We start from the raw sequence: 27,637 nt of genomic DNA, 5'->3' as shown, positions 1-27,637 counted from the left end.
GTTATGTTGACTTTTCTTAAAATGTAAAGTTTTAAAAGAAGGCTTATTCTCAAGTTATTTAAGAAATTATAAAAACATTAGTTTTACATCTAAATAGTTGGATATTGGTTGACTGTATTCCATGATTAATTATTACACATTTGTCTACAGGGTGTTCAAAATTTATAGTTTCATTAGTGGGGTATTCATTGTGTCATATGATGCGTATTTTAAATGGAACACCATGTATATTAATAAATAATTATACTTAACAAATTTACCTCTTTCGAATGGTATATGGATGTCCTATAACTAGGTCTCATAGTTTTTGCGTAATTTACAATTATTTAAATTCTCACTCTGTAAATCGATTTTAAAACAAAAGATGAAGTTAATTAATGTCATTGTATGACATTGTCATTTTATGACAATACGGTCTGGTAATTATCTTATAATTAATGCATTCCATGGTTGATTATTACACATTTATTTACAGGGTGTTCAAAATTTACAGTTTCATTATTAGATTATTCAATGTAGCATAACCCACATAACAATTTCATGTTCTTAGTAGATTCATAGAACATACTTTTCAGAAAAAGTATATACTAAGAATATGCGTAATTACCATTGCGAATGTGCAGAGCACATACTGAGTATATACTACATTACAGTACTTAAACGTTCTATGTATATACTTAGAATGTACTACCGCACTTCTTCTCAGTATATACCAAGAATATACTTTTTAGGATATTCTAAGAAGGTGCTATAAACCTTCTATTTATATACTTAGAATGTACTACCTCACATCTTTTAGTATATAGGAAGAATGTACTTTTTAGTATATGGGAAGAATATTACAAGGAAGTGCTATATTGCTCAGAAGCATGTTTTCAGCATCACCGAATCTCATCCTAGGTTCTACTTTCTACTAAATTTACATATTACATATGAGAATGTAGTTAGTACATTCTACAATATTACTTAAAAAGTAAATATAAAATATTATATAAATTTTAGTTAGTTATATCAATATTATATAGGTAAGTAGGTATATATATTTAGTTATTATGTGCATATAAAAATAAAAATGCTGAATATATAAATTTATATATTCATATTCATATACCTATCGTACCCAAATAAATATTATGTAACATATGTATGTAAATAACTAAAATTTATATGTTGCTTATATGTACCTATATACATACTTACTATTTAAGTAATATTGAAGTACCAAAATGAATTTTTTATTTGTAAGTTGACAGCAAACAAAATAAAACGTTTAATTATGCATGTTCCTATTCCTGGTTGAAATACTTGGTCTTCCTCACAACACAGCATAGACATTGTTAGTGTTAAGTGTAGACACAAATGCCAAATGCCTATTCAGTAACTATTTTCATATTTTGTATTTTTCCTTTGTTTCCAACCCCCTACCCGCTAACCCCTATGCAGGTATGCAGCGGTCGTTTCCGCTTTGTTTGTGCCGGTTGTGGGTTTTGGCTCAGCCACACAGCTTACCTGAATGTCAATTCCATGTAAAAATAAAATTCTTCATAAGAATACTCAATAAACTTAATCAAAATAGTAAATGCATTTCAGTTATGAAAGCGAAACGACAATTTCTCCTTTTTCGTTAATACAATTAATTCTTAAACATTTTTACCATACAATTAAAACAATTTTAAATAATGAATTCGGTAGTTTAATTAATAGTACCTACATACATAAATTTTTAAATTTCATTAATTATTCTTAACGAAGTTGATAATCTATAGGCTAACATTATTCTTCCTATACATACATATATATTATTTTTAAGATATTTTAAAAGTATCTACTTATAAGTATGTGTTAAGTATGTACTTATAAGTATGTGCTAAGAATATTCGGTAAAAGTATATTCTGAGAATAGTATCTACTTATAAGTATGTGTTAAGAATGTACTTATAAGTATGTGCTAAGAATATTCGGTAAAGGTACATTCTAAGAATAAACTTTTACGAATATTCCGAGTTACTACGTACACGAATGTACTCAGTATATTCGGTACGAGAATATACTTTAAAGTATGTGCAAAGAACATGAAATTTAGAATGTTTTTTAAGGTACATGCTATGCTTGTACTACGCATATACTAAAAAGAATATACTCTGACGAATGTTGGTAGTATATGCTTAGAACATGATACGAACATCATTGTTATGTGGGAATATGATGGGTATTTTATTAGAACACCATGTATATTAATCCAAGATTGTACTAAACACAGGTTCCTGGGTTAGGAAGTGCAGCATTTACAATATTTTTAATATAACCTTATTTAAAAAAATTCATCTTGATCAATTCAGGTGGCCAAATATATGGACCTAATCTATCTATCCATTTATTTCTAAATTTTATATTGAGGTTGTTCTTAACATCACGTCAAAAATAAGCAGGAGCTCCGTCCAATTGGAGCCACATGTTTGTTCGCAAGCTAAGTGGAAGGTTTTAAGGATCAAAAAACTTGTTTTGAGAAATTTAAAAAAGTTGCTCCATTCAGATTTTCTTCAAAAAATATGGGTCGATAACGTACTGGCTCAGAATACTGCCTCAAACATTAACCCTTCATCGGTGTTGGCGATCAACAGTAAAATGTTTGTTTACTGTATCATAATAAAATGAAAGCTATGTCTATTAACTAGACGATTATTATTAAAAGTAGGTAGATTCGTCTGTACACAATACATTCTTAAAAAAAAATCAGGAACTTCTCCAAATTCTAAAGTCTATAAACGAAAAGTTAAACGTTCCTGTTCTGTCTAATGCTGGTGTAGTTGAGTTTTACACGGATGATAGTGGTTTTTCTTATGTTTTCTACATACACTTGTTAGACTGATCTCCAATTGACTTGACATTTTTCACGTAGGTACTAGTATTTGGGTTTTCCGTAACAGAAAGCAGGACATCAAGTTCGTTGGCGTCATCAAAAATAAATGGTTTATTTTTATTTAACTTTTCCTACCTATGCAACATTACCAGCAGCACGGAATCAATCGAGAAATTTCTTACAAACGTCCTTTTTTGGGTGTCCTCTATCAGGATACTTTTAAGCGTAAACTTTAGAAGCTAAGAGAAAATTTTAAAAATATTCCCCAATGCATGTCTACTCTTTCATAGATAGTGTGATTATTCATTTTTAGGAACAATTAAATTTGAATGTAATTGGCTCTTCCAAAGCCATTTTTAAGTAAAAAAAATTGAATATCATACACGGATGTTTATAGTTTTGATAATTACCAGACCGTACTGTCATAAACTGACAATGTCATACAATGACATTAATCTTTTGTTTTAAAATCGATTTACAGATTAAGAATTTAAATAATTGTAAATTACGCAAAAACTATGACACCTAGGTATAGGACATTCATATACCATTCGAAAGAGGTAAATTTGGTTAGTAAAATTATTTATTAATATACAGTCGAACCCGCTTATAAGAATACCGGTTACAGGAATATCCCGGTTTAAGTAATAGAAATTTGAGGTCCCGAAACATTTCTACTAGCCATCAATGATCGGTTATTAGAATATCCCGGTTATAGGAATACTTTTCGTTGGCACGAAGGCTATTCCAATAAGCGGGTTCGACTGTACATGGTGTTCCATTTAAAATAAGCATCATATGACACATTGAATACTCCAATAATAAAACTGTAAATTTTGAACACCCTGTAGACAAATGTATAATAATTAACCATGGAATACATTCAACCAATATCCAACTATTTAGGTGTAAAACTAATGTTTTTATAATTTCTTAAATAACTTGAGAATAAGCCTTATTTTAAAACTTTACATTTTAAGAAAAGTCAACATAACTCAGAACACTCTGTACATAGGTATAGGGAAGCCTTATGAAACTATACCTTATTTTTTGCGGACAATTAAAAAATGCAATAAAATACAGGGTATTCCATAAGAAAAAATATAACTTTGATACGCCGCCATTTATTGGGACACCCTGTATATTTCAAAATAATTTTATAATGTAGCTTTTATCAACTTACAAACTAATCAATTTAAATTTTTTTCAAACCTTTTACCGTTTAGCTGTAATCTTCCGTCCCGTTAGCGGTGACTCACCCTGTATATGTCAAAAAATCATAATTTAAAAATCGAATAACTTTTGCATTTAATATTTTTTTCTAATTCTGTAAATAAAGCAGTTTACAGGGGGTCAAAATATAGTGAATAACCCTGTACATATATACACTGCGGTGCAAAAAAATCGATCCACTAAAAATTTTATCATTTTTGATGTTTCGAATTTCTTAAACCTGTTGTCCGATTTAAGCAATTTTTTACCACATTATAGCCTTATTCATTGACAATATCGCTGTAATAATATTATTACTAGAGAGTCAAACTGTCATTGTATACCGGGTGTACGAATCAAACTGTGCTCTTTTCTCAAAGTACGTATCACCCTGTGGATTATTCTATCATTTATAAAATACTGAAATTAAAACCCAACTATAACCTCAGGTTTTCTTAACATTTTGTCTTTGATTCATTCGCTTATGTTGGATAATAAAAAAGTTAGGTACTTTAACAACTGGCCATGTTCGTCATCTATACAGGGTGTTTTCTAAATGAGTGCGACAAACTTTAAGTTGTAATTTTGCATGAGAAAATAATGACAATTTGCTTTATAATCATATGTCCGCAAACGCTTCGTTTCTGAGATACCGGATGTTCAATTTTCTTTACAAACTGACGATTTATTTATTGCTTTAAAACCAGTGAAGATATGCAAATGAAATTTGGTGGGTTTTAAGACGTAGTTATTGCACATTTTTTAACATACAATTAAAAATTGTATATTCACCATTGGCGTGCGTACGGGTAATATTATCTGTCATAATACCCGTTTGTGCGCCAATGGTAAATATTAAATTCTTAATTGTATGTCAAAAAATGTGCAATAACTACATCTTAAAACCCACCAAATTTGATTTGCATATCTCAACTGGTTTTAAAGCAATAAATAAATCGTCAGTTTTATTTTCTCATTATTATTAAAGTCATAGTCATTATTTTCTCATGTAAAATTACCCCTTAAAGTTTGTCTCACTTATTTAGAAACACCCAGTACTGATGACGAACATGGCCAGTTGTTAAAGTACCTAACTATTTATTATCCAACATAAGCGAATGAATCGAAAGACAAAATGTTAAGAAAACCTGAAGCTATAATTAGGATTTAATTTCAGTATTTTAAAAATGCTAGAATAATCCACAGGGTGATGCGAACTTTGAGAAAAAAACACAGTTTGATTCGTACACCCGGTATACAATGACAGTTTGACTGTCTAGCAACAATATTATTACAGCGATATTGTCAATGAATAAGGCTATAACGTGGTAAAAAATCACTTAAATCGGACAACAGGTTTAGGAAATTCGAAACATCAAAAATTGCCAAATTTTTAGTGGATCGATTTTTTGCACCGCAGTGTACATTGTAAAGCCCAAATCATGATTTTCAAAGTTATACATTGAAAATTATATTATGATTCGGGAGTGCTCCTAGTAGCATTTAACGTGTCTTGGTTTGTTTATTTCTACTGCTAGTGGAGTCACTGAAGGTGGATATGAGCTATTACCTCCGATTTCGTTGAACCTCCATCGATTTGGATGAAAATTGGCGAGTGGTTAAAGAATATCTCAAGGAACAAAGGTGACATGGTGCCAACTTGCGCTTTTACCCTGGGGGTGAATGCCACCCCTTCTCGTGGGTGAAAATTATTTTATTAAAAATAACCCCATAATTCGATAGAGGGACTAACTCTAAGCCAAATTTGTTATATAAAATTATTGAAATTAATCATAACTTTTTGAATTATTAAAGATTAGAAATTTTAATTTTTCCTGAGAAAAATGCACGTTTTTAACCGATTTTTTATAAATAATTCAAAACCTATAAGTTTTTACAAAAAAGTTATTATTACCAAAATTAAAGATAATAAAAAATGAAATAAATTCCTCACTAGAAAAACCTTTTAGTGTTAACTAAAAGTAAGTTATAGGTAATTAAACGTATATTTCTTTCGGCGACTACCCAAATCTAAGTATTAAAGCTTAAATAACGTGAAAATTATGCATTGTATAACACAAACTTATTAAACATTTGTGAAAGTATTTAAAAATATCTATCAGATGAGCCCACGAGCAAGTTGATAGCATTAAAATTTATGCTCCAAAAATTTTTCAAAATTTATCTTTTAAAAGTTTTTCCAAAAAATGTTATTGTTTTTTTTTAATAACTCTGTTAATTTTGAGACATAAGATTAGCCTAAAAAGCATTTGAAATTTGAAAGCTTAAACTAAGGGCTTTTAAACCGCGTTAAATTTAATTTTCTAAACCCCTTACTTTTTTAAAAATAAAAGGTTAAATTGCCCGGTTACATGGTTCTCGCAGGCAAAATTTAAGCTTAAAACGTTTCTATCTCGATTATTTTGTACCCTACAGAAATAGTAAGACAGATAAAATATTTGATACAGAAAAAACTAAAATTTAATTATGTATCATTTTTTTCGTATATTGAGTATTTTTGGAGTTATTATTAAAAGAAAATGAAAATTACGATAATCTGAAAAATTCTGATTTTTTTAAATTACATTTTTTTTCAAAAATATGCATTCTAAACCGGTCAAAATTGTTGAAATCCTTTCTTATGCTATTATAAAGAAACTCTTGTAAGGATTTCTATAAATTTTAATTTTTGTGGAAATGACGATGTTTTATTTTTTAACTTTTTCCAAAAAAAATCCAAAGGGTTCTCTTATTTTCATCATAACTTGCTTAATATTGATGCTATTAACGTCTTATGGAGCTCATTTGATAGGTATTTCAAAGTACTTTGACAAGTGTTTAGTAGGTATATTTTATAAAATGCATCGTTTTTCCGTTATTTAAGGTTGAATACTTAGATTTGCGTACTCGTCGAAAAAAATATATCTTCAATTACCCATAACTTACTTTGAATTAAAATTAATGTACTTCTTTAAATAAGAAGTGTATTCAACTTTTTATTATCTTTAATTTTGGTGATAATAACTTTTTTGTACAAGCTTATAGTTTGTGAGTTACACGTGAAAAACAGCTTTAAAACATGCATTTTTTTACGAAAAAATAAAATCTTTGATCTTTAATAACTCAAAAAGTATTGATTTATATTAATAACTTTATATAACAAATTTTGCCTAGAATTTGCCCATTTATCGATTTCTGGTATTATTTTTAATGAAATAATTTTCACCCCCGAGAAGGGGTGGCATCCACCCCCAGGGTAAAAGCGCAAGTTGGGATCATGTCACCTTTGTTCCTTGAGGTATCCTCTAACTACTCACCAATTTTCATAAAATTCGATGAAGGTTCAACGAAATCGGAGGTGAAAACCTTCATTGACTCCACTATGCATCTTGATTGTAAATTTATTATAATAACTACTGCCAAATATCTAGGTGGACTGTTTTCATACACATGGGCAGGGGGGCCGTGCCCACCCCCCTAGCTTTTCGGGTGCTTTAGACTATATATTGTTATCCATAGTGTACAAAACGTAATGTGCAAAATCTTCACGTCTGCCCCCTCTGAAAATTTTTATATGGCGCCCATGACTGTTTTATTTGGCCCACCCTGTATACTTACTCGTACACAGCATAATAAACCAACTTTTGGTTTGTAGGACTTGGAGGTTTGGTTGCTGGTTTGGCATTTGGTTTTCTTATGCTGTGTACTTATATCTATAAAGTTATGACAACAGCTAAAACAATTAAAAAAGTACTAAATAATACTACTTAAGTACTAAATAAAGAATAATAAGCAGTCTCTATGTCAGCACTTGCTCTAACTAACTCTTCCTTATCAATAGTTTAAAAATATTATGCAACATAGGTATAATTTCGATAGAGATATAGAAAAAACGTTAGGTAGGTACTTACCGATCAAATATGGGTATTATTCATTTATATAACCCACAAACAATAAAACGATCACTAATAACGTTAAATTTGAATTATAGGTATCAAATGTTTCTAAAAAAGAATGTGTGTGTACTTTGTACGCACGTAAGAAGTTATACTTCTATTATATGATTTAAACGAAATTAATATACTTTTTATTTATATTTTGTTTAAATATTAAACTAATTTATACTTACTACTTCTCAAACATTTTTATTAGAACAGTGCCAAAAATTAAAATAATAAAAGAATAAAACACACACAAACACATTAAACAAGCCACAAATGATGTCTGAACATTAATTGTCGAAATTTTTTTTTTTAACTAAATACGTATTTTCTGAAAATACAATTATATAATAAATATACTTACAATCATAAAATGTATTAAAAAAACAAAAAAAGAAAGTTTCTATTGGGACTCGAACCATCGCTGATAAGAGCGGTTGGTATTGGAATTCATTCGCCTTCTCCGCTTAGCCACCGACACTATGTGTCATTATTTACGAAGATCGACTAACTAAACGGATTAAACTTGTGATATTTTGATATTTTGAAAATTGATCAAATTATTTTAATTTTGAAATGAAATGATTTAGAATTAAAAAAATACAACAAAACATAGAGTAAAAAAACAATATATTAGGTGAATATTGATAGAAATTTTGATGGTAATCAAATTATATAAATAAAAGTAATACATACTATGTATTTTGGCAGATCAAATAGGTAGGTTTATACCCATGATACATTAACAATTATTACGTACCTGTTGCTTTTTAAAACTATTTAAAAGTCACCACAATATTATAAACTTTTTTGTTTCTGTCCTTACAACAATAAAACTAATATATTATACATTTGTTTACCTTTACCTTTACCTCCAAACCACAGCTGCCATATCGGATAATTTTTGACATGTCATTTGAACATCCAATCAGAACAAAGTTATAATGCGCATGCGCCGGGATGATAGGTTTTAACATATAAAAAAATCACCCTCTATCGCCGGTAAAGAAGTATAACTTCAAAAATCATGCACTAAACGACAATAAAACGAGGGGTATAGAATACACGACACGAACAAAAAGAAAGCCTAAACAGATAATAAATTGTCAATCAGTCACAAACTACATCGATCATAGATAAATCATAGCAGTCGATGCATGCGAAAATTATCGACATGCGCCGAAATATGCTGCCGTTTTTACTTAGGCTGGAAATTTATTTTGAAAGGAACGGATTTTCTTTAGAATAATAATTATTTGTCTACAAAACTTTATATGGTAATAATTATGTAAATAATAGTTTTTAATAGTAGGTACTATTTACTTACATTCATAAATAAATAAACAACAAAGAGAATATCTAGGAAACTATCAGGTATTTTAAAGATTCTATATTTTTTACTATTCTCTGGTAGAGTAGATGCTTCTATGATATCTAAAGGCTTTAAAAAATCTTTTGGTGACATTTAGTAAGATAAGATTTCCTGAAAGTATGTGAGAATGTATGATGTATTATGTATGATGGAACATATGAATATAAAAAGACCAAATACATGATAATAACAAAGAAAACAAATATATAGACAAACATACATTTGGGAAATATACCAATTGAAAGGGTTGATAAATACAAATAGGTACCTAGGAACCTGGATTTCAGACAAAAATGATCAATCGACAGAAATAATAGTCGGAGAGATAGAAGCGGATTTTGTGTGTGATAAGTACTATGGAAAAACTATACGGGGATATGTTGAATTAGTTGTGTACATGACTTTCCCCAACGACCGGAAACCAGATTGGGGGATGAGGGTAGTTATAAGGGGGTCAAAGTCGCGGTTTTAATAATTTTTTTTGTGACGCTCATGATCGAGATAGTGCACCAAAATTTGGGAATAAGTAGGTTATGACGTAACTAAGTAAAATCTCTAGGGGCGAAACGCTGCGTGGCCGACAAAGGGGTGGGGGCAGGGGTGAATATAAAAAATACAAGGGGTTTTTTGCGACGTTCGTAATTGAGAAAGTGCACTAAAATTTGGGAATAAGTAGACCATGACGTAACTATGTAAAATCCCCAGAGGCGGAAACCAGAGTGGGGGACGAGGGTAGTTCTAAGGGGTAAAATTCGCGGTTTTAATTATTTTTTTTATGACGCTCATGATCGAGATAGTGCACCAAAATTTGGGAATAAGTAGGTCATGACGTAACTAAGTAAAATCTGCAGGGGTGGAATGCTGCGTGGCCGCCAAATTGGTGGGGGTAGGGGTGAATAGAAAAAATATAAGGAGTTTTTTGCGCCGTTCGTGATCGAAATAGTGAACCAAAATTTTTGAGTAAGTAGATCATGACGTAACTAAGCAAAATCTCCAGGGGCGGAAACCAGAGTGGGGGACGAGGGTAGTTATAAGGGGTAAAAGTCGCGGTTTTTATTATTTTTTTTTGTGACTCAAAACAACATTTGTCCCCCACGCAGCGTTCCGCCCCTGGAGATTTTACTTAGTAATGTCATGATCTACTTATTCCCAAATTTTGGTGCACTATCTCAATCACGAACGGCAAAAAAAACCCTTATATTTTTATACTCACCCCTGCCTACCACCCCTTTATTAGTGATGTTGAAAAAGTAACTATTCGTTACAAAGTACTCGTTACTTACGAATACCAAAAGTAACGATTACTATACACAGAGGCAAATCGTTACTTTGATTACTCTGATTACTGCGTTACTTCGTACCAATCGTATTAGAGCGAGTAACGACTATTGTATTTATCTACTTTGATTACTCTGATTACTTCGTACCAATCGTATTAGAGCGACTAACGATTACTGTATCTACAACCAGTGCACTTGATTACTTTCTAGTTTCTAGACTGACCGGAAAAATGTGGAAATGATAATGTTTCTACAGTTGTTATATCTGTGATAATGTTATATCGCAATACCTATACAAAATACCTATGTCCGTCCCACCTTGACTTTACAGTACAGGGAACATAGGCAATGCCACTTATGAGAGTTTTTAGCCCCGTGATGCTGATTTTATAAAATTAGAGAGATTAAATTAAAACTGTTTTAGAAAGGCAATCTATAATTTTATGATTCATATGCATAATAACTATAGTATATCAAATAAACTTAAATTCATACGAATCCTAAAATTATTGTAGATTTTCTTTCTAAAAGAATCTTAATTTAATCTCTTTAATGTTCAATTACAAAATCTTTTTGATAAAATCAGCATCAACGCGCTAAAAACTCTTATAAGGGCTCATAAGGGCTCATAAGAGCATTGCCTATATTTCCTATACTGTAAAGTCAAGGTGGGACGGACTATAACTATAGTAGGTAGGTACCACTGATAAATACGATTTTCGATTTGATTACCGGTACACAAATACAAAAGTAATCATAGTAATCAAAGTAACGAATACTGTAAATGATTACTTGTTATATCAGAATACCTATACAAAATACCTACAGTAGGAAAAATGAAAGAATACCCATGAACGAACATATAAAACATGCTGTATTTTCCTGTCACACAAAAAATTGACCAGCGCAAGTACATGTAATAATTATTGTTACATGTACTTGCACTGGACAATTTTTTGTGTGACACGGTGACAGGAAAATACAGCGTGTTTTATATGTTCGTTTATGGGTATTCTTTCATTTTTCCGACTGTACCTACTGAGAAATACGATTTTCGATATTATTACCGGTACTCAAATACAAAAGTAATCAAAGTAACGAATACTGTAAATGATTACTTTATACAAAAGTAACGATTTGCAACGAATACTCGAAAGTAACTGTAATCAACATCACTACCCTTTATACCCCAAGCAGCGTTCCGCCCCTGGATATTTTACTTACGTCATGGCCTACTTACCCCAAAATTTTGGTGCACTATCTCCATCATGAGCGTCACAAAAAAATAATAAAAACCGCGACTTTTACCTATTATAACTACCCTCGTCCCCCACTCTGGTTTCCGCCTCTGGGATTTTACTTAGATATGTCATGGTCTACTTATTCCCAAATTTTGGTGCACTATCTCCATCACGAACGTCGCAAAAAAACCCTGATATTTTTTATATTCACCCCTACCCCCACCCCTTTGTCGGCCACGCAGCGTTCCGCCCCTAGAGATTTTACTTAGCTACGTCATGACCTACTTAATTCTCAAATTTTAGTGCACTATCTCGATCATGAGCGTCACAAAAAAAATAATAAAAACCGCGACTTTGACCCCTTATAACTACCCTCGCCCCCCACTCTGGTTTCCGGCCGTTGGGGATAGTCATGTACACGCACAAAATCCGCTCCCAGCTCTTAAACTATAAGGGCCAGGATAGAAATAGCAACAAATAAGTTTGTAAAAATGAAAACAATTCTCCGCAAGAAAGAACTTTGATTAGAACTGAGAGTAAGACTCTTTGAGATACTACGTGTTTTCGATACTGCGCGATATGGATTTGAAAGCTGGAGATTAAAGCAAGAACACTTAAATAAGCTACAAACAGTCCTATGAAATGTGGTGTTACGGGAGGATGCTTAGAATAGCTTGGACACAGGAGAAAACTAACACGGAAGTATTGTCAGAAATGGACAAAGAATACGACATAATAAAAATAAAAATAAGAGAGTTACAATATCTGGGACACGTAATGAGGGAACAGCGGTAGATGTGATCTGCTAAGCTAAGACTGATAATACAGAGAGAGATAAGAGGCGGAAGGAGTACAGGAAGAAGGAAAGTGCCATGGTTGAAGAATTTAAGGGATTGGTTTAATATGCAGTTCCATAGAACTCTTCAGAGCAGGCAGCGGTAGATAGAGTAAAAAATGATAGTGAAGATAATATCCAACTTTCGACTGGGAGACGGCACTTAAAGAAGAGGATGATGGAGCAACAACTTATATTAGGACACATATTGTGAGTTTCTTAATGTTGTTCTGAAGCTATTTTCTTGTGGCAGTTTTGTAATTAACTAGTTTTGATGGGAAATAAGCCACAATTTTACTAAAAAATGATTTTATTAACGTTTCGACGCCCAAATCGGGTGTTGTTGTCAAAATACACAAAAAATATTAATGAATTAAACAAAAATGTTGTTGCTTAGTAAAAAAATTCTTCTAATAGTTTATAATCTGACTCATTTATATCGGCAATTCAGACATATATTATACATTTTTAAGTAGAAGACTTTAAAATGATATTGCCAATATTTATGAGTTGCGTTCCTGGGACGACTTTATTGAAATATAGTTCATTCGATTACATGAAATCAACCCTAACTCAAGAATATCCGTCATAAAAAATCATAACATGTGATCTGTCTTTAAACAGACAACAACATGCAATGGTGACAGTAAAATTCACGCTCTAGAGATTCCATAGTAAATCACGAGGGAAAATCAGGAAAAACGTCGTGATATTATCCCGACATCGTAAGTATTAGGTCTTACTTTAGTTTACTTTCAAAACTAATACCAAATTCGGACCTTAATATGTACATATGTTATTTTAAATTATAAATAATATTAATAATACATAATAACATATGTACATATGTTATTTTAAATTATAAATAATATTAATAATACATAGATATATAAACAATACTTAAATATAAAATATAATATTAAATATACTATCTTTCAATAAAGTCGTCCCAGGAACGCAACTCATAAATATTGGCAATATCATTTTAAAGTCTTGTTTAAAAATTTTTCTTAATAAATTTTTAACTAAGCAACAACATTTTTGTTTAATTCATTAATATTTTTTATATTTTGACAACGACACCCGATTTGGGGGGTCGAAACGTTAATAAAATCATTTTTTAGTAAAATTGTGGCTTACTTCCCATCAAAACTAATTAATTACATATTGTGAGAGACTGATTAGTTTGAAAGTAGGTTTTATCAGGACTCAGTGGCCTTATGGAAGGGGTTGATGGTTTGTGTCAAATGATGAGTAGCATATTATGAAGAAAATAGCAAGACGGTATCACTGTATAAAGATAAAGGGGACATTTAGGTCTGTAAGAACGAGGGATGAAGTTAATGTCGTAGACAATGAAAATTTGGGAGGGAATAGTAGAGCTAAGGTTCAGAAGAGAGACATAAATAGGAGAACTGTTTGGATTTATTAAAGGAATGAGGACAAATGGGGCCTTGTTTGGTTTGAGACAGTTTATACAGAAATACGGTGAGAAGAAAGAGTTACATTTCACTTACGGCCCACTTAAACATTTGGTCATTTTTGATGTCTCATATTTCCTAAACCTGTTGGCCGATTTAAGTGATTTTTTGAACATGTTATAGCCTGATTCTTTAGCAATACCACAGTAATAATATTGTTGCTAAACAGGTAAATTTTATTGTATACCGGGTGTACCAATCAAACTGTGTTTTTTTTCTCAAAGTTCGCATCACCCTGTGGAATATTCTAGCATTTATAAAATACTGAAATTAAAACCCAACTATAGCCTCAGGTTTTCTTAACATTCTGTTTTTTGATTCACTCGTTTATGTTGGATAATAAAAAAGTTAGGTACTTTAACAACTAGACATGTTCTTCATCAATACACGGTGTTCCTAAATAAATGCGACAAACTTTAAGGGGTAATTCTGCATGAAAAAATAATGAAAGTTGGCTTTATAAACGTATGTCCGCAAATGTTTTGTCTCCGAGATACGGAATGTTGAATTTTTTCTTACAAACTGACGATTTATTTATTGCTTTAAAACCGGTTGAGATATGCCAATGAAATTTGGTGGGCTTTAAGACGTAGTTATTGCACATTTTTTGACATGCAACTAAGAATTTAATATTCACCATTAGCGCGAATACGTGTAACATGACCGATCATAATACCCGTATGCACGCTAATGGTGAATATAAAATTCTTAATTTTATGTCAAAAAATCCGCAATAACTGCCTCTTAAAACCTACCATATTTCATTTGCATATCTCAACTGGTTTTAAAGCAATAAATAAATCGTCAGTTTGTAAGAAAAAATTCAACATTCCGTATCTCGGAGACAAAACATTTGCGGACATACGTTTATCAAGCCAACTTTCATTATTTTTTCATGCAGAATTACCCCTTAAAGTTTGTCGCACTTATTTAAAAACACCGTGTATGTACAGTGGAACCTCGATAACTCGGATTAATCGGGACCGCGGCCGATTCGGGTTATCGAAAATCCGGGTTAGCCGGAGAGCATGGTAAAAATTAATAAAATACGGTATACTTATAGATAAAGTCCGTTATAATTAAAGTAACATGAAATATATATATATACAGTACATACAGTATATACAGTACACATCTAACTTACCTATAGTTGTATAGAGTATAGTATAGACAGTATAGCTAGAGTATTGTTCATTTCTAGGTAAAAAAAACTCAGTCAGTTTCGGTTGTGTCAATTTCGTCTGCCATCGGAACAATGTTATGTTATTTAAGAACAGTGGCTCTTTCATTGTTTAAAAGACCATTGTTTAAAAAGTAATTTTTTAAAAGACAGTTGGAAATAAATAAAGGAATAACAGGTGCCTATTGTTTGCGATAGCCCCAGATAATTAACATCGCTCTGCCGCCGCCGGCGTGTGCCATGAGTCATTTTTACTATCGTATAGTTCAAATTACACAAATACCCATTATCTCTCAAATATTATATTATGGTCGAAGCCGTTTTATCAATGAAACTCGATATTTTTAAGACATTCCAGAAGAGGCTACAGATAAAATGCTTTAACATAATACCTACATTTTTATTGTTGAAATGTTTGTCTGATGAAAATCGGTTCGGGTTAGCCGGACTTCCGGGTTATCGGGGGCCGACTTATCGAGGTTCCACTGTATTGAGAAAGAACGTGTCTAGTGTCTAGTTGTTAAAGTACCTAACTTTTTTATTATCCAACATAAATGAATTAATCAAAAAACAGAATGTTAAGAAACCCTGAGGCTATAGTTGTGTTTTCAGTATTTTATAAATGCTAGAATATTCTACAGGGTGATGCGAACTTTGAGAAAAAAACACAGTTTGATTGGTACACCCGGTATACAATGAAAATTTACCTGTTTAGCAACAATATTATTACAGTGGTATTGCTAAAGAATCAGGCTATAACATGTTCAAAGAATCACCTAAATCGGCAAACAGGTTTAGGAAATATAAGCCATCAAAAATTACCAAATTTTTAAGTGGGCCGATTTCTATGCACGTAAGTTTATTATATAGATATTCAGAAGGCCTACGACACAGCTCCTAGATAGGAGCTATAAAGATGTATGAGAGAGAAATGGGTTCCTGAGAAGTACTTAAGGATATGTATGAGGATGCTTACACGAAAATAAGGACTTGTACATTGTACAGGATTGACCGAAAGTTTTCCACTGACGCAACGGTTGGTTGGCACAAGGCTCTTAACTGAGTCACCAGCTTTTAAATCTTGTTATGGATATACTGGCAGAGAAAGTAATGGAGAGGCTCCTTGGTCAATGATTTTTGCTGATATCGTGTTAGTGGAAGAGAGTAAAGAAATGTTAAAGGAGTTGTGGGTTGGAGAAGGGCTATGAGGGAGGAAGAGGAAATGAACTTAACCCGCCATTACACGCGCTATGAGGGAATCCCTCACCATATTTGTTTATAAGCAATGAAATTGTGTAAACTAATACGATAACCTTAAGCACCCAGGAATGCCTTTAGCATGGTTCATGAGAGGTTATGAAAAAGTTATAGAATATTTCAGGCGGTCAGTGTGCTGTGTGATAGTTGAAAGAAGAGACATCCCTCTTCAAGTGAGGGAATTCCTCACTGCGCGTGCAATCACGGTGAAATCACGTTTCTGTTATCTCAAAGAAACTTATAGGTTTTTATTTAATGTTTAGGTAGGTTTAATTAAAATATTATTGTTTGGATTAGGTTAGAAACAGTGGCACACCAAGGGGGGGTTTGGGGGTTAAAATCCCACCCAGAACATATAGAAATATATATAAAAGAAGGTAGGAAAATGTAACTTGTCTTTCACAAATAATACAAAAAACTTTCGGTGCCCAAGCAAACCCCCCTCCCCCCCAGAGGAAAATTCTAGGTGCGCCACTGGTTAAGAACCCATTTTTAAATTTACCTATTCTAATTGGGAAATAAGCCACACTTTAACTTGAAAAATTGATTTTATTGACGTTTCGAAATCCACGTCGTTATCAAAATACAAAATATTAACAGTTAATTACATAAACGCCACAAAGAAATAGCTTCAGAACAGTTGCTAATTTTAATTTGTATTTTTAGTAAAATGAATTCGCGTAAAGAACGTTAATTTCTTCAGTGGCTTGCTGAAATTGAAAATTAAGAAAACTTGCGTTTGATCTATATTATTTTTACTTTTGTTTTATTAAATTAATAAAAAAAATTGGTTTACGAAACTTTCTATAATATGTGAGTACAACACATTTTATATTTATACATGTTGACATTCATTCTTTCTCAAAATAAGTCGAATTTATGTAGGTGAGGGCGACGCTCATACGCGTGCAACCACGTCACAAATGAAGATGCGTGTAACGGCGGGTTAAGGGAACTTAAAGTTAGCCTGTCGTACACAGAGTATAATATGTGGTTGGGAGGAACAGGAATAGTTGGGGACATCGAATTCCTTGGAGAAAAACTATGATGAGTAGGAGAATTTAAATACCTTGGCTCCTACATAACGGAAATATGAAACTAGATCGAGAAATTGTCCACATGATATAGGCTCTGGTTGATGTAACTGGAAGCGAATGGTACTCTGGGATCGAAAATGTGGTTGTTGGGTAAGACTAAAAGGGACAGGTTCGTGAACGGCGTGATCAGGAAAAGTGCCGCAGTGACTACAGTCTCAAAAAATGTTAATACTGTAATGGCTGTCCGACATAGAAATGAAAATTATGTGGCACGAAGCATAAAGCTGTTAGAATCAGTGAAAGAGAGTGTATAAATATCTTGGGTGGACTGTATTATTTTTGTGGTTCTAATAAAAGGAATTTATCTTCAATTTATTAAATTTATTCTTCGTCTAAAATACATTCGTTGGTGTACGTAATGAAATTGAATTATTGGATCTTGTCATTCTGACAATCGGCAACTTACTAAATATCAGCAAATATGTCATTGCCACCTTATTTAGGATTAAACAAATTATGTATTAAGTTTTAACATAGCCCCCACCTTGAAGGGAACCTTCAAATAATAATAATATTAATGTAATATAAAACACAACAAAATTAACTACATTACACATGTGAGTCCTGTAATGGTAGTAAAGAGAGGTCTCTAATAGATCGTTTTAAAACACCATTGGACGTCCGAACTTCCGCTACCCTAGAGATATTGTCTTTACCAAAAAAAAAAAAAAATTTTAACACTCGTCCAATGTTCCATCGGAAAGACGGTAACTGGCTATTCTTGATGAGGACAAAACTGTCCACTATTATTGGAGATGCAGGTTCGTTCCATTTATACTGCTTGTGTAGTTGAGTGACATAGTCTTTTGAAAACCGATTACAGATTGTTGCTTCAGTTGTTGCACAAATTGAAGTCTAGATAGTCGGTTAGATGAAACTTCTTGAAAATCAGCATCAGGAGGGTCTGTGATGATCCGTCCAATAAGAAAATGTGAAGGAGTTAGAGGATTTAGGTCAGGAGGATCATTGGATAATGCAAATAACGGCCTGCAATTTAATATTCCTTCAATTTGAATTAATAGTGTATTAAACCTTCCCAGCCTCCCATAGGCCACCAAAATTGGGAGAGTATGGAGGTATAAAATGCCAGATGAAACCCTGATTTGCTGCAAAATCTAAAACAACACCTTGATGCTGTTGTAAAAATTGACCCAACTCCTTAAGTTCATTGTAGGCACCTATAAAAGTAGTACCATTATCTGAGTATATATTTGAAGGCATACCTCGTCTTGAAATAAATCTACGTACATGTCACAAAATTTTCACTCGTTAAATTTGAAACTAATTCAAGATGTATTGACTTGGTTGAAAAACATACAAAAACACATATATAGCATTTGGTAATTAGTTTACCTCTTCCCTTTCTATCTGCAATTGAAAATGGACCAGCATAATCTATACCACTATGCTGAAAGGGAAATGATTGCAAAACACGTTTGTCAGGTAAGTTAGACATGAGTGCTGTACAGAGAGTAGGCTTTTCCTTAAAGCATATCATATAGTCTTTTATAAACCTTTTAGCTAGTAGATTTTTTGCTCCTCTTATCCAATATTTTTGTCTAATAGAAGACAAAAGTGATTGAGTTCCTGCATGTAAGAGTGTATTTTGTTTGTGTTTAATTATGAGGTGTGATAATGGATGCTTTGAACATAATAATTTTGGATGTTTTATGTCAAAGTTAAGCAAAGTAAAACGTAACCTGCCTCCTACACGCAAGACACCAACCTCATCAATAAAAAGTTGCAATGAACGTATTTTATAATGCTTTGGTAATTGTTAATTGGTATTTAGAATGTGAATAATATCATAAAATGACTCAATTTGGGCTGATTTATTAAGTTTCATTGTAACACTATTGAGTTTACTTGCATTAAGAGTTCCTTTATTTATAGAAATCTTTTGTAGTTTGTTAAGGTTTTTTAATTGAACATAAAATTCATGCCAAGTTTTCCACAAGTTTTTAGGAATATGTTCATCCCATAGTAATTCTTTAGACCATAACTCTTGAATAATAATTCTTGCTATTATAATACATGAGCTAAGCAATCCTAATCGATCATAAATTTTGGAAATATAAGATAGAATAATTGTTCTTTTTGTAACATGGTCTGAAGGTGTAATAAACAAATCTGGTTGACTAAGCCACTGAATGCCTAAAGTTTTAGATGATTCATTTTCTCCTAACATGAGAATTGAGTTGAAAACATTGTTGTCTGCAAGTTCATTTAACAAAGACTGTGAATTAGAAATCCACTTTCGAAGTTGAAAATGGCCCGAATTTAAAATAGAACAAATTTGTTGACACAGAAGTTTAAGTGTTTCAAGCTCCTTGGCACCAGTTAATAGATCGTTTACATAGAAGTCCTTTAAAACAGTTTTGGAAGAAAGTGGGTATTTATTTGAATGATCAATACCTAACTGATTTAAACATCGTATGTCTAGATATGGAGCAGCTGAAGTGCCATATGTGACTGTACTTAACTGCAAAACCTGAAGTTCTCTCTCTGGATCATCTCTCCAGATAATTCTTTGTAGTGATTCATGTTCAGGGATCATTTGAATTTGTCCATATATTTTGCTGACATCTGCTGAAACTGCGTAAATGTATTGTTTGAATTTGATTAAAATAGGAAATATATTACTTTGGATCTTAGGACCCACATATTGTATATCCTTAAGAGACAAACCACTAGTAGTTTTACAGCTTCCATCGAAAACTACTTTTAGTTTAGTAGTGAGACTTGATTCTTTGTATACACTATGATGAAGAAAGTAATAGGTTTGAAATTGTGTATCAATAGTCCTTGTAACATTGAATAATTGACCAAATTCTTGATATCCATCAATAAATTGCTTGTATAAGTATTTTAACTTTGGATTGGTTGTGAGTATTTTTTCGAGAAAATAGAAGCGTTTTACCGCAGTATCAAAGAAATTGCCTAATATTTCTGGAGGATATTTAAATGGCAATTTAACAATGAATTGTCCATTGGGAGCTTTAGATGTAGTATTTAAGAATAATTGTTTACTTTCAATATAATCTTGTGATAAAAAGTTACTTTCAGGAATTTTTTCTAATTCCCAAAACCTTTTTAATTGCTCATCTAAACTTTCAATAACAGAAAAATTGAAAATGTGTTGACTTGAAATGGGTTTTGATATTGGTGCTAAGCCTGCTACTGTCCAACATAGCATTGTATTTTGTAAAATTGGTAAGTTTTTCCCTAATTTTATTTGGCCTTTTGATAGCAAAAACCAAAATTCACTAGCTCCAATTAGTATGTCTATGCATACTGGCTCATAATGAGACGGATCTGACAATTTAATATTTTCAGGAATGCGCCACAGAGAATTGTTTAAGACATATGATGGAGTAGCAGTGCTAATACTTGGTACTACTGGACAGTTCAAAATTGTAGAAAACTGTTTATTGCTTGAAATTATATTGATGCTGCTTTTTTTATGAGTAATGCTTTCAGATTGGTTAATACCGATAATTGGAATATGTCTATTGATCAATGGAATATTAATTTTTTGACAAAAAGGCTCAGTGAATAAATTTGATTGTGCACCACTGTCTAAAATTGCTCTAGCTTTATGAAAATTGTTGTATTTATCCTTACCTTGAAATGTTACAGTAGGCAGCAAAACTTGTGTAACTGGAATCTTATTTTCAACTAATAAATTTGTTTGACTAGTAGATGGCTCTAAAATTATTGTTGATTTAATTTGAGAATCAATGTGCAGCAATGTACTATGCTTTTTTGAACATTTTTTACAATTATCTAGTCTACACTGATCTTTGGTATGGCTTATATTTGATTTTATTTTTGGTAAAAAGTTATTTTTTATATAGTCAAAAGATTGATTTGAATTGGGGAAAGTTGTACCATTAGTAACATTAATTGCATTTTTATTCACATAGTTCATTAATATTGCCATAGCATCAAAAAATGATGTTTTAAATTGCTTTCGTGTTTCATAATGAGTCTCTAGATCTGTTTCATCACATTTCTCCTCTATAATTCTCTGGAGTTGATTAAATTCTTGTAATAAATCATTGTAACCAGTTAACCTGTATTCTACATCTGAAATAGTAGGCAAATTGGTATCTATACTTGTAGCAAATTCATTTAACATTGCTAGTTCTTGAGTCAATGAATTTCTGTTTCTTATTAATTGTTTAATAGACATATTAATAATCAAAATGGAAATATAGGCTAAATAGAAATTGTAATCTAGCAATGGTTTGACAAAGGTATAAATAGACCTTTGACAATAATTGTATTTGTATTGTAACAGAGGTAATATCGTATCTACCTCGTAATCCTCGTATAATCGTACCTCGTAATATAGAAATGGTAAATTGGCAATTGATTGAAAACAGGTATAAATAGACCTGTTAAAATTGTAATCTAGCAATGGTTTGACAAAGGTATAAATAGACCTATGACAATAATTGTATTTTTCGTATTTGTATTTGTATTATTTGTATTCGTATTTTTATTCGTATTTGTATTCGTATAGAAGTAAAATCGTAATACCTCGTAATCCTCGTACCTCGACCTCGTTATATAGAAATGGTAAATTGGCAATTGATCGAAAACAGGTATAAATAGACCTGTTAAAATTGTAATCTAGCAATGGTTTGACAAAGGTATAAATAGACCTTTGACAATAATTGTATTTGTATTGTTATAGAGGTAATATCGTATCTACCTCGTAATCCTCGTATAATCGTACCTCGTAATATAGAAATGGTAAATTGGCAATTGATTGAAAACAGGTATAAATAGACCTGTTAAAATTGAACTTATATTGAACTTATATTGAACTTGAAACTTGAACTTGAACTTATGGAAATAGTATCCCAAGTGTAATTATTGTGCAATGGTAAATGGACAAATTATTTCATCAAAAATAATTGTATTTTACTTGAAAATTGTATCAATTTTGAAATAATAGAAAAAATGCAATCTTGACCTATAGTCCTGTCGCCAGGGGGGTACAACGGCCTCGTTAATTCAGATGGACTTACCCAAATTTTTTTTATGTATTTTGACCCGTAGAACACGAATTTTTTGGGTAACAGTTGATCCGGATGTCGATAAGATTGTTATAGACCAAGAACTTGAGGAATCAAATAACAGCGATTTTTGGCAAAACAAAACAATATTTTGTATTTTTTGGGTCATTTTAAGCAAAAAATATTTCTACAAGTTTTTTAGTAGGATGCACAGTTTTCGAGATAAACGCGGTTGAACTTTCAAAAAATCGAAAAACTGCAATTTTTAAACCCGAATAACTTTTGATTAAAAAATAAAATACCAATTCTGCTTAGCGCCTTTGAAAGTTCAAGTCAAATTATGTCGGTTTTGATTATTTGCATTGCTAAAAATTTATTGTGTTATTGCTAAACAAAGCTACAAACAACTAGTGCGTGAGTGATGTTTCTATGATTTCTCATTTAAAATCGAACGAGTAGGTAGAATAGGTACTAGTGCAATCAAGACTATTTCTACGTTACATGCGTTAAAACGCATGTAAAAGCACGGGAAACCCTACGTGTTTATAGCTTTGTTAAACAATAAAAAAATAAATTTTTACCAATGCAAATAATCAAAACCGATATAATTTGACTTAAACTTTCAAATGCGGTAAGCAGACTTGCTATTTTATTTTTTAATCAAAAGTTATTCGGGTTCAAAAATTGCAATTTTTCGATTTTTTTAAAGTTCAACCGCGTTTATCTCGAAAACTGTGCATCCTACGAAAAAACTTGTAGAAATATTTTTTACTTAAAATGGCCCAAAAAATACAAAATATTGTTTTGTTTTGTCAAAAATCGCTGTTATTTGATTCCTCAAGTTCTTGGTCTATAACAATCTTATCGACATCCGGATCAACTGTTACCCAAAAAATTCGTGTTCTACGGGTCAAAATACATAAAAAAAACTTGAGTAAGTCCATCTGAATTAACGAGGCCGTTGTACCCCCCCTGGCGACAGGACTACTAGAAATGTACACCAACGTTAAATGAAATCAGTTCCAAGTTCTAAGTAACTGGAACTGTTATCGAAATGTCAATTTGACAAATATTCAAAAATAGATATTCTAAATGACTTCAAAATAATCGTTTTAAAGTTGAAAAAAGGGGGTAATCAAAATAATGTAAAACTGCAAACCCTTAATTACAGTAATATGATCAGAAAATAGTTTAAAAGGATATCTTCGTGTTATAATTTTAATAGCGTTCTTGAACTGTAATTTATAGTTGACCAATTCGTTTGTAGACTGAATGTCACCTCTTTGTGTAATAATTTCTCTAAATAGTTCACTACTTGACTGGGCCACTGACTGCTACTATAGACTTCGCTTGTGGCTTCTTCTTCAATAGATTGTTGCAATTGATTTTATTGAATATCACCTCTTTGTGTAATAATTTCTTTAAAATTGTTCACTACTTGACTGGGCCACTGACTGCTACTATAGACTTCGCTTGTGGCTTCTTCTTCAATAGATCGTTGCAATTGACTTTCAAAATATGGGGCTCGAATTGGACCAAAAAATATGTATAAATATCTTGGGTGGACTGTATTATTTTTGTGGTTCTAATAAAAGGAATTTATCTTCAATTTATTAAATTTATTCTTCGTCTAAAATACATTCGTTGGTGTACGTAATGAAATTGAATTATTGGATCTTGTCATTCTGACAATCGGCAACTTACTAAATATCAGCAAATATGTCATTGCCACCTTATTTAGGATTAAACAAATTATGTATTAAGTTTTAACAGAGACGTTGCGGAAATCTGACAAGGAGACAGAAGGACTGTGTGGCATGGTACTTAAGAGAGAGAGAGAGAGAGAGAGAGAGAGAGAGAGAGAAAGGTTTAATTGAAGAAGACACGTTGTTCAGAAATGAGTGCCGATGAAAAGTAAAGAACAGCGATGCCCAAAAAGGGAAAAACTGGGTAAAAAGAAGAAGTGTCCGTCCGTATTTATTTTTGTTAGCGTCATCTCAGATAATAGAAAAAATTAATATACAGTGAGAATTTTAATAACATTTCTTGGTGCTTAGGTATAATGTATGCTTAGGTATAATGTGGTGTTGGTAAAAACACTGAAATTGATTAGAAGATAAAAAGAAGATACCTATAGCAGTAATGACGACATCAAGGCGTAAAAATCTTATTGCTCGATTAACAGCATTATTAACGATAACTTCTATTATGCAATATCTATTACAAAATATTTATTATTATATTTTTACATTTCAGGGTCCTTCAGGCGTGCCTGGTCTAGCAGGTACACCAGGAGAAAAAGGTAACCAAGGAGAACCAGGTCCTCCTGGAACTGGAGGATCGGCTGCCGGTGTTGGTGAGAAGGGAGCACCAGGACCGCCTGGTGAACCCGGGATCAATGGAGAAGATGGAGAAAAGGGAGAAAGAGGTTTTCCAGGACTTCCTGGTCCACCAGGTCTAATGGGACCTCCAGGCGTACAAGGATCAGAAGGTTTACCAGGAAAACATGGAGAGCAGGTACGGTGAATGAATTTATAGTTTTCCTAGAAAGTTATTATTTTCTTTGGTAGTTTTCCTATTATTTTTAAATATTTTACCAACTTCTTGTTTTAATATATAATATTGACAGGAAAATATGATAGGAATAAATACTAATAATACTAGAAAAACGTGAAAATATAGTAGTATCATATTCTATCAAGCATCACACAGACAAATCTGTCTACTGTCGGACATAGGCGTCCTCTAAATATCTACACTTCCTTCTTCCTTGCGCAGTATTAATCTACCCTCAATTTATAGACATTTCTTAAATTAGTTGTGGTTCTATACTTCTGCTTTATTTTGTTATTTTATTTGTTGCAACTTCTCAATACTCTTCCCAATATCTTAAAACTCGTGTTTGGTTCAATGGTGTGTAAAATCTTTTTACTTATATCACAGAATAACTAACCATACAGAAGCGAAACTCAGGCCGAAAACGGTAACATAAATTTCATGCTCATGCGTCACGTAACTGGTGCAACCTCACTTTTGCGACTGACAGTTACAGTTGTTAATAGTTAAATTTTATATTTATATATGTTTTATTTTATAGTTTATTTATATTTTATAGTTAAATTTTATATTTTATATTTAATTAATAACTATTTGTCAAAAATATCACATCATTTCGAATGTTCTATTCCTTGGAACATCAAGTTCTATTCTGTAACTGGTGCACAAGGTCAAATATTTCGGTCTCCACAAAATCAATGGAAACGACAGTAAGATTCGCTTCTGCTGTGCTTATATATTATATTGACCATTGAACCAAACAAGAGTTAGAGTTTGGGAAGAGCACTGAGAAGTTGCAATAAATAAAATAAGAAAATAAAACAGAAGAATAGAACCACAACTAATTGATGCCATGAGAGCCAGAGTGACCTAACTGATTTTAACATTACTTTACATAATCAAAGAAAATGATCAGAAACTATTAATTACCGATTGTTTTAGTAATTGTATGTTGACCAATAATGATTTTTAGTCACCATAAAACTACTAAAACAATCTGACATTGTTTACTCCATTAAAATCTTACATTTTTTAAGCCATACCTTGCATTTGTTAGAGGAGTCAATTTTATTTCTTTAATGTGTAGGGGGATCAGTAGAAGCTTAAGTTCAAGTTTTTGGGGTCGCCACCTTTGTCCCCCGGCCGTCATCTTGGAAATGAGGTGCAAAGGGGTTTGGCGCTATATCTCGTAAACTACCAACCCTACGGAAAATCTAATTAAACATAAAATGTAGCAAATTAAATTTTCTGCAATTTTGTTTCTATTACTTTTTATCGTCAAGTGACCAACAAAAAATATATAAACAAAAATATGTAAAAAGTTTTTAACAAGTTTCCTTTTGGAGGTTATAACTTTTTTTCAGTTCATTTTAAAATAAAATAAAATTATAACATTTTTGTAGAGGGTTTTTCAGCGAACAATTTCCACTATAAAGTTATTAAATCATCTTGGAGGAGATTACTAACTCAGTGAGCTTTATTAGTGGACTGTTTAGCATAGGGTGAATTTAAAATAGAATAAAAAAAATAACAGTAAAAAAACCAGACCTTAAAGTAAATTGTAATAAAAATATTTCCTACCTTGTCATTTCTCGTTGCACAAGCTGGAGCAGGCCTGCTATTTTTCGTACTGCTATTGCTGAGTAGTATAAAGTATAAATCACTCGCGAGGACTATATTGAGTTTCTATACACTTTTCGGAATGATTGTAAGTGACTGTTAACCAAGAGAGTTGGTTGGCGAATTGTCTTTTTAAAATGAGGCGAGTAGGCAGGTAATTACATACAAAAAACTTTAAGGTTTTTACTTGAAAATAATGATAAAAATTAATACATACTCACTGAATTAGGTATTGGCCTACTCGTATATACGGGGTGTCCCATAATATTGAAAAGAAAATGAATTAAAATATTCTTTACAAAAACAAGAAAATTAAAAATTGTTATTCCTACTTATGTGGACGAACCACAACCGCCCACCACAATACGCAGTATTGTTACGGCTCAAAAGGCAAAGGACATAATTTTACTATAGAGCGTTTATATATACCACTATTAGTTTTCACTGTGGCCACTCTAACTATACCATCAGATCCAGGATGAACCTCAATTATACGGCCCAAAGGCCATTGTAGCGGGGGAATATTATTTTGGCGGATTACCACTAAGGTACCTAGTTGGACGTTTGGAGACGGAGAATTCCATTTAGCCCTTTGATGAAGAGTTTGGAGGTACTCCTTAGACCACCGTTCCCAAATCTGTTGGTGCAACTTATTTAATAATTGCCAACGATTCAACC

At 32.0% G+C, this 27,637-nt stretch overlaps 1 protein-coding gene across 6 annotated transcripts in view; it reads left to right on the top strand.

Annotated features, from left to right (window-relative positions):
* LOC114335747 (collagen alpha-3(IX) chain-like) overlaps window positions 1-27,637 on the top strand; it is a 408,590-nt gene that overhangs the window by 220,019 nt on the left and 160,934 nt on the right. For all 6 annotated transcript variants that reach the window (XM_050653325.1, XM_050653322.1, XM_050653324.1 and 3 more), the window contains one exon: window positions 25,040-25,300. In XM_050653325.1, coding sequence (XP_050509282.1) covers window positions 25,040-25,300 — 261 coding nt within the window. The remainder of the gene's footprint in view (window positions 1-25,039; window positions 25,301-27,637) is intronic.

The sequence above is a fragment of the Diabrotica virgifera genome, chromosome 6, assembly GCF_917563875.1.
Source record: "Diabrotica virgifera virgifera chromosome 6, PGI_DIABVI_V3a".
Lineage (NCBI taxonomy): Eukaryota > Metazoa > Arthropoda > Insecta > Coleoptera > Chrysomelidae > Diabrotica > Diabrotica virgifera.
Note: the sequence above shows the minus strand (reverse complement) of the source record. Positions and strands in the feature narration are given on the sequence as shown.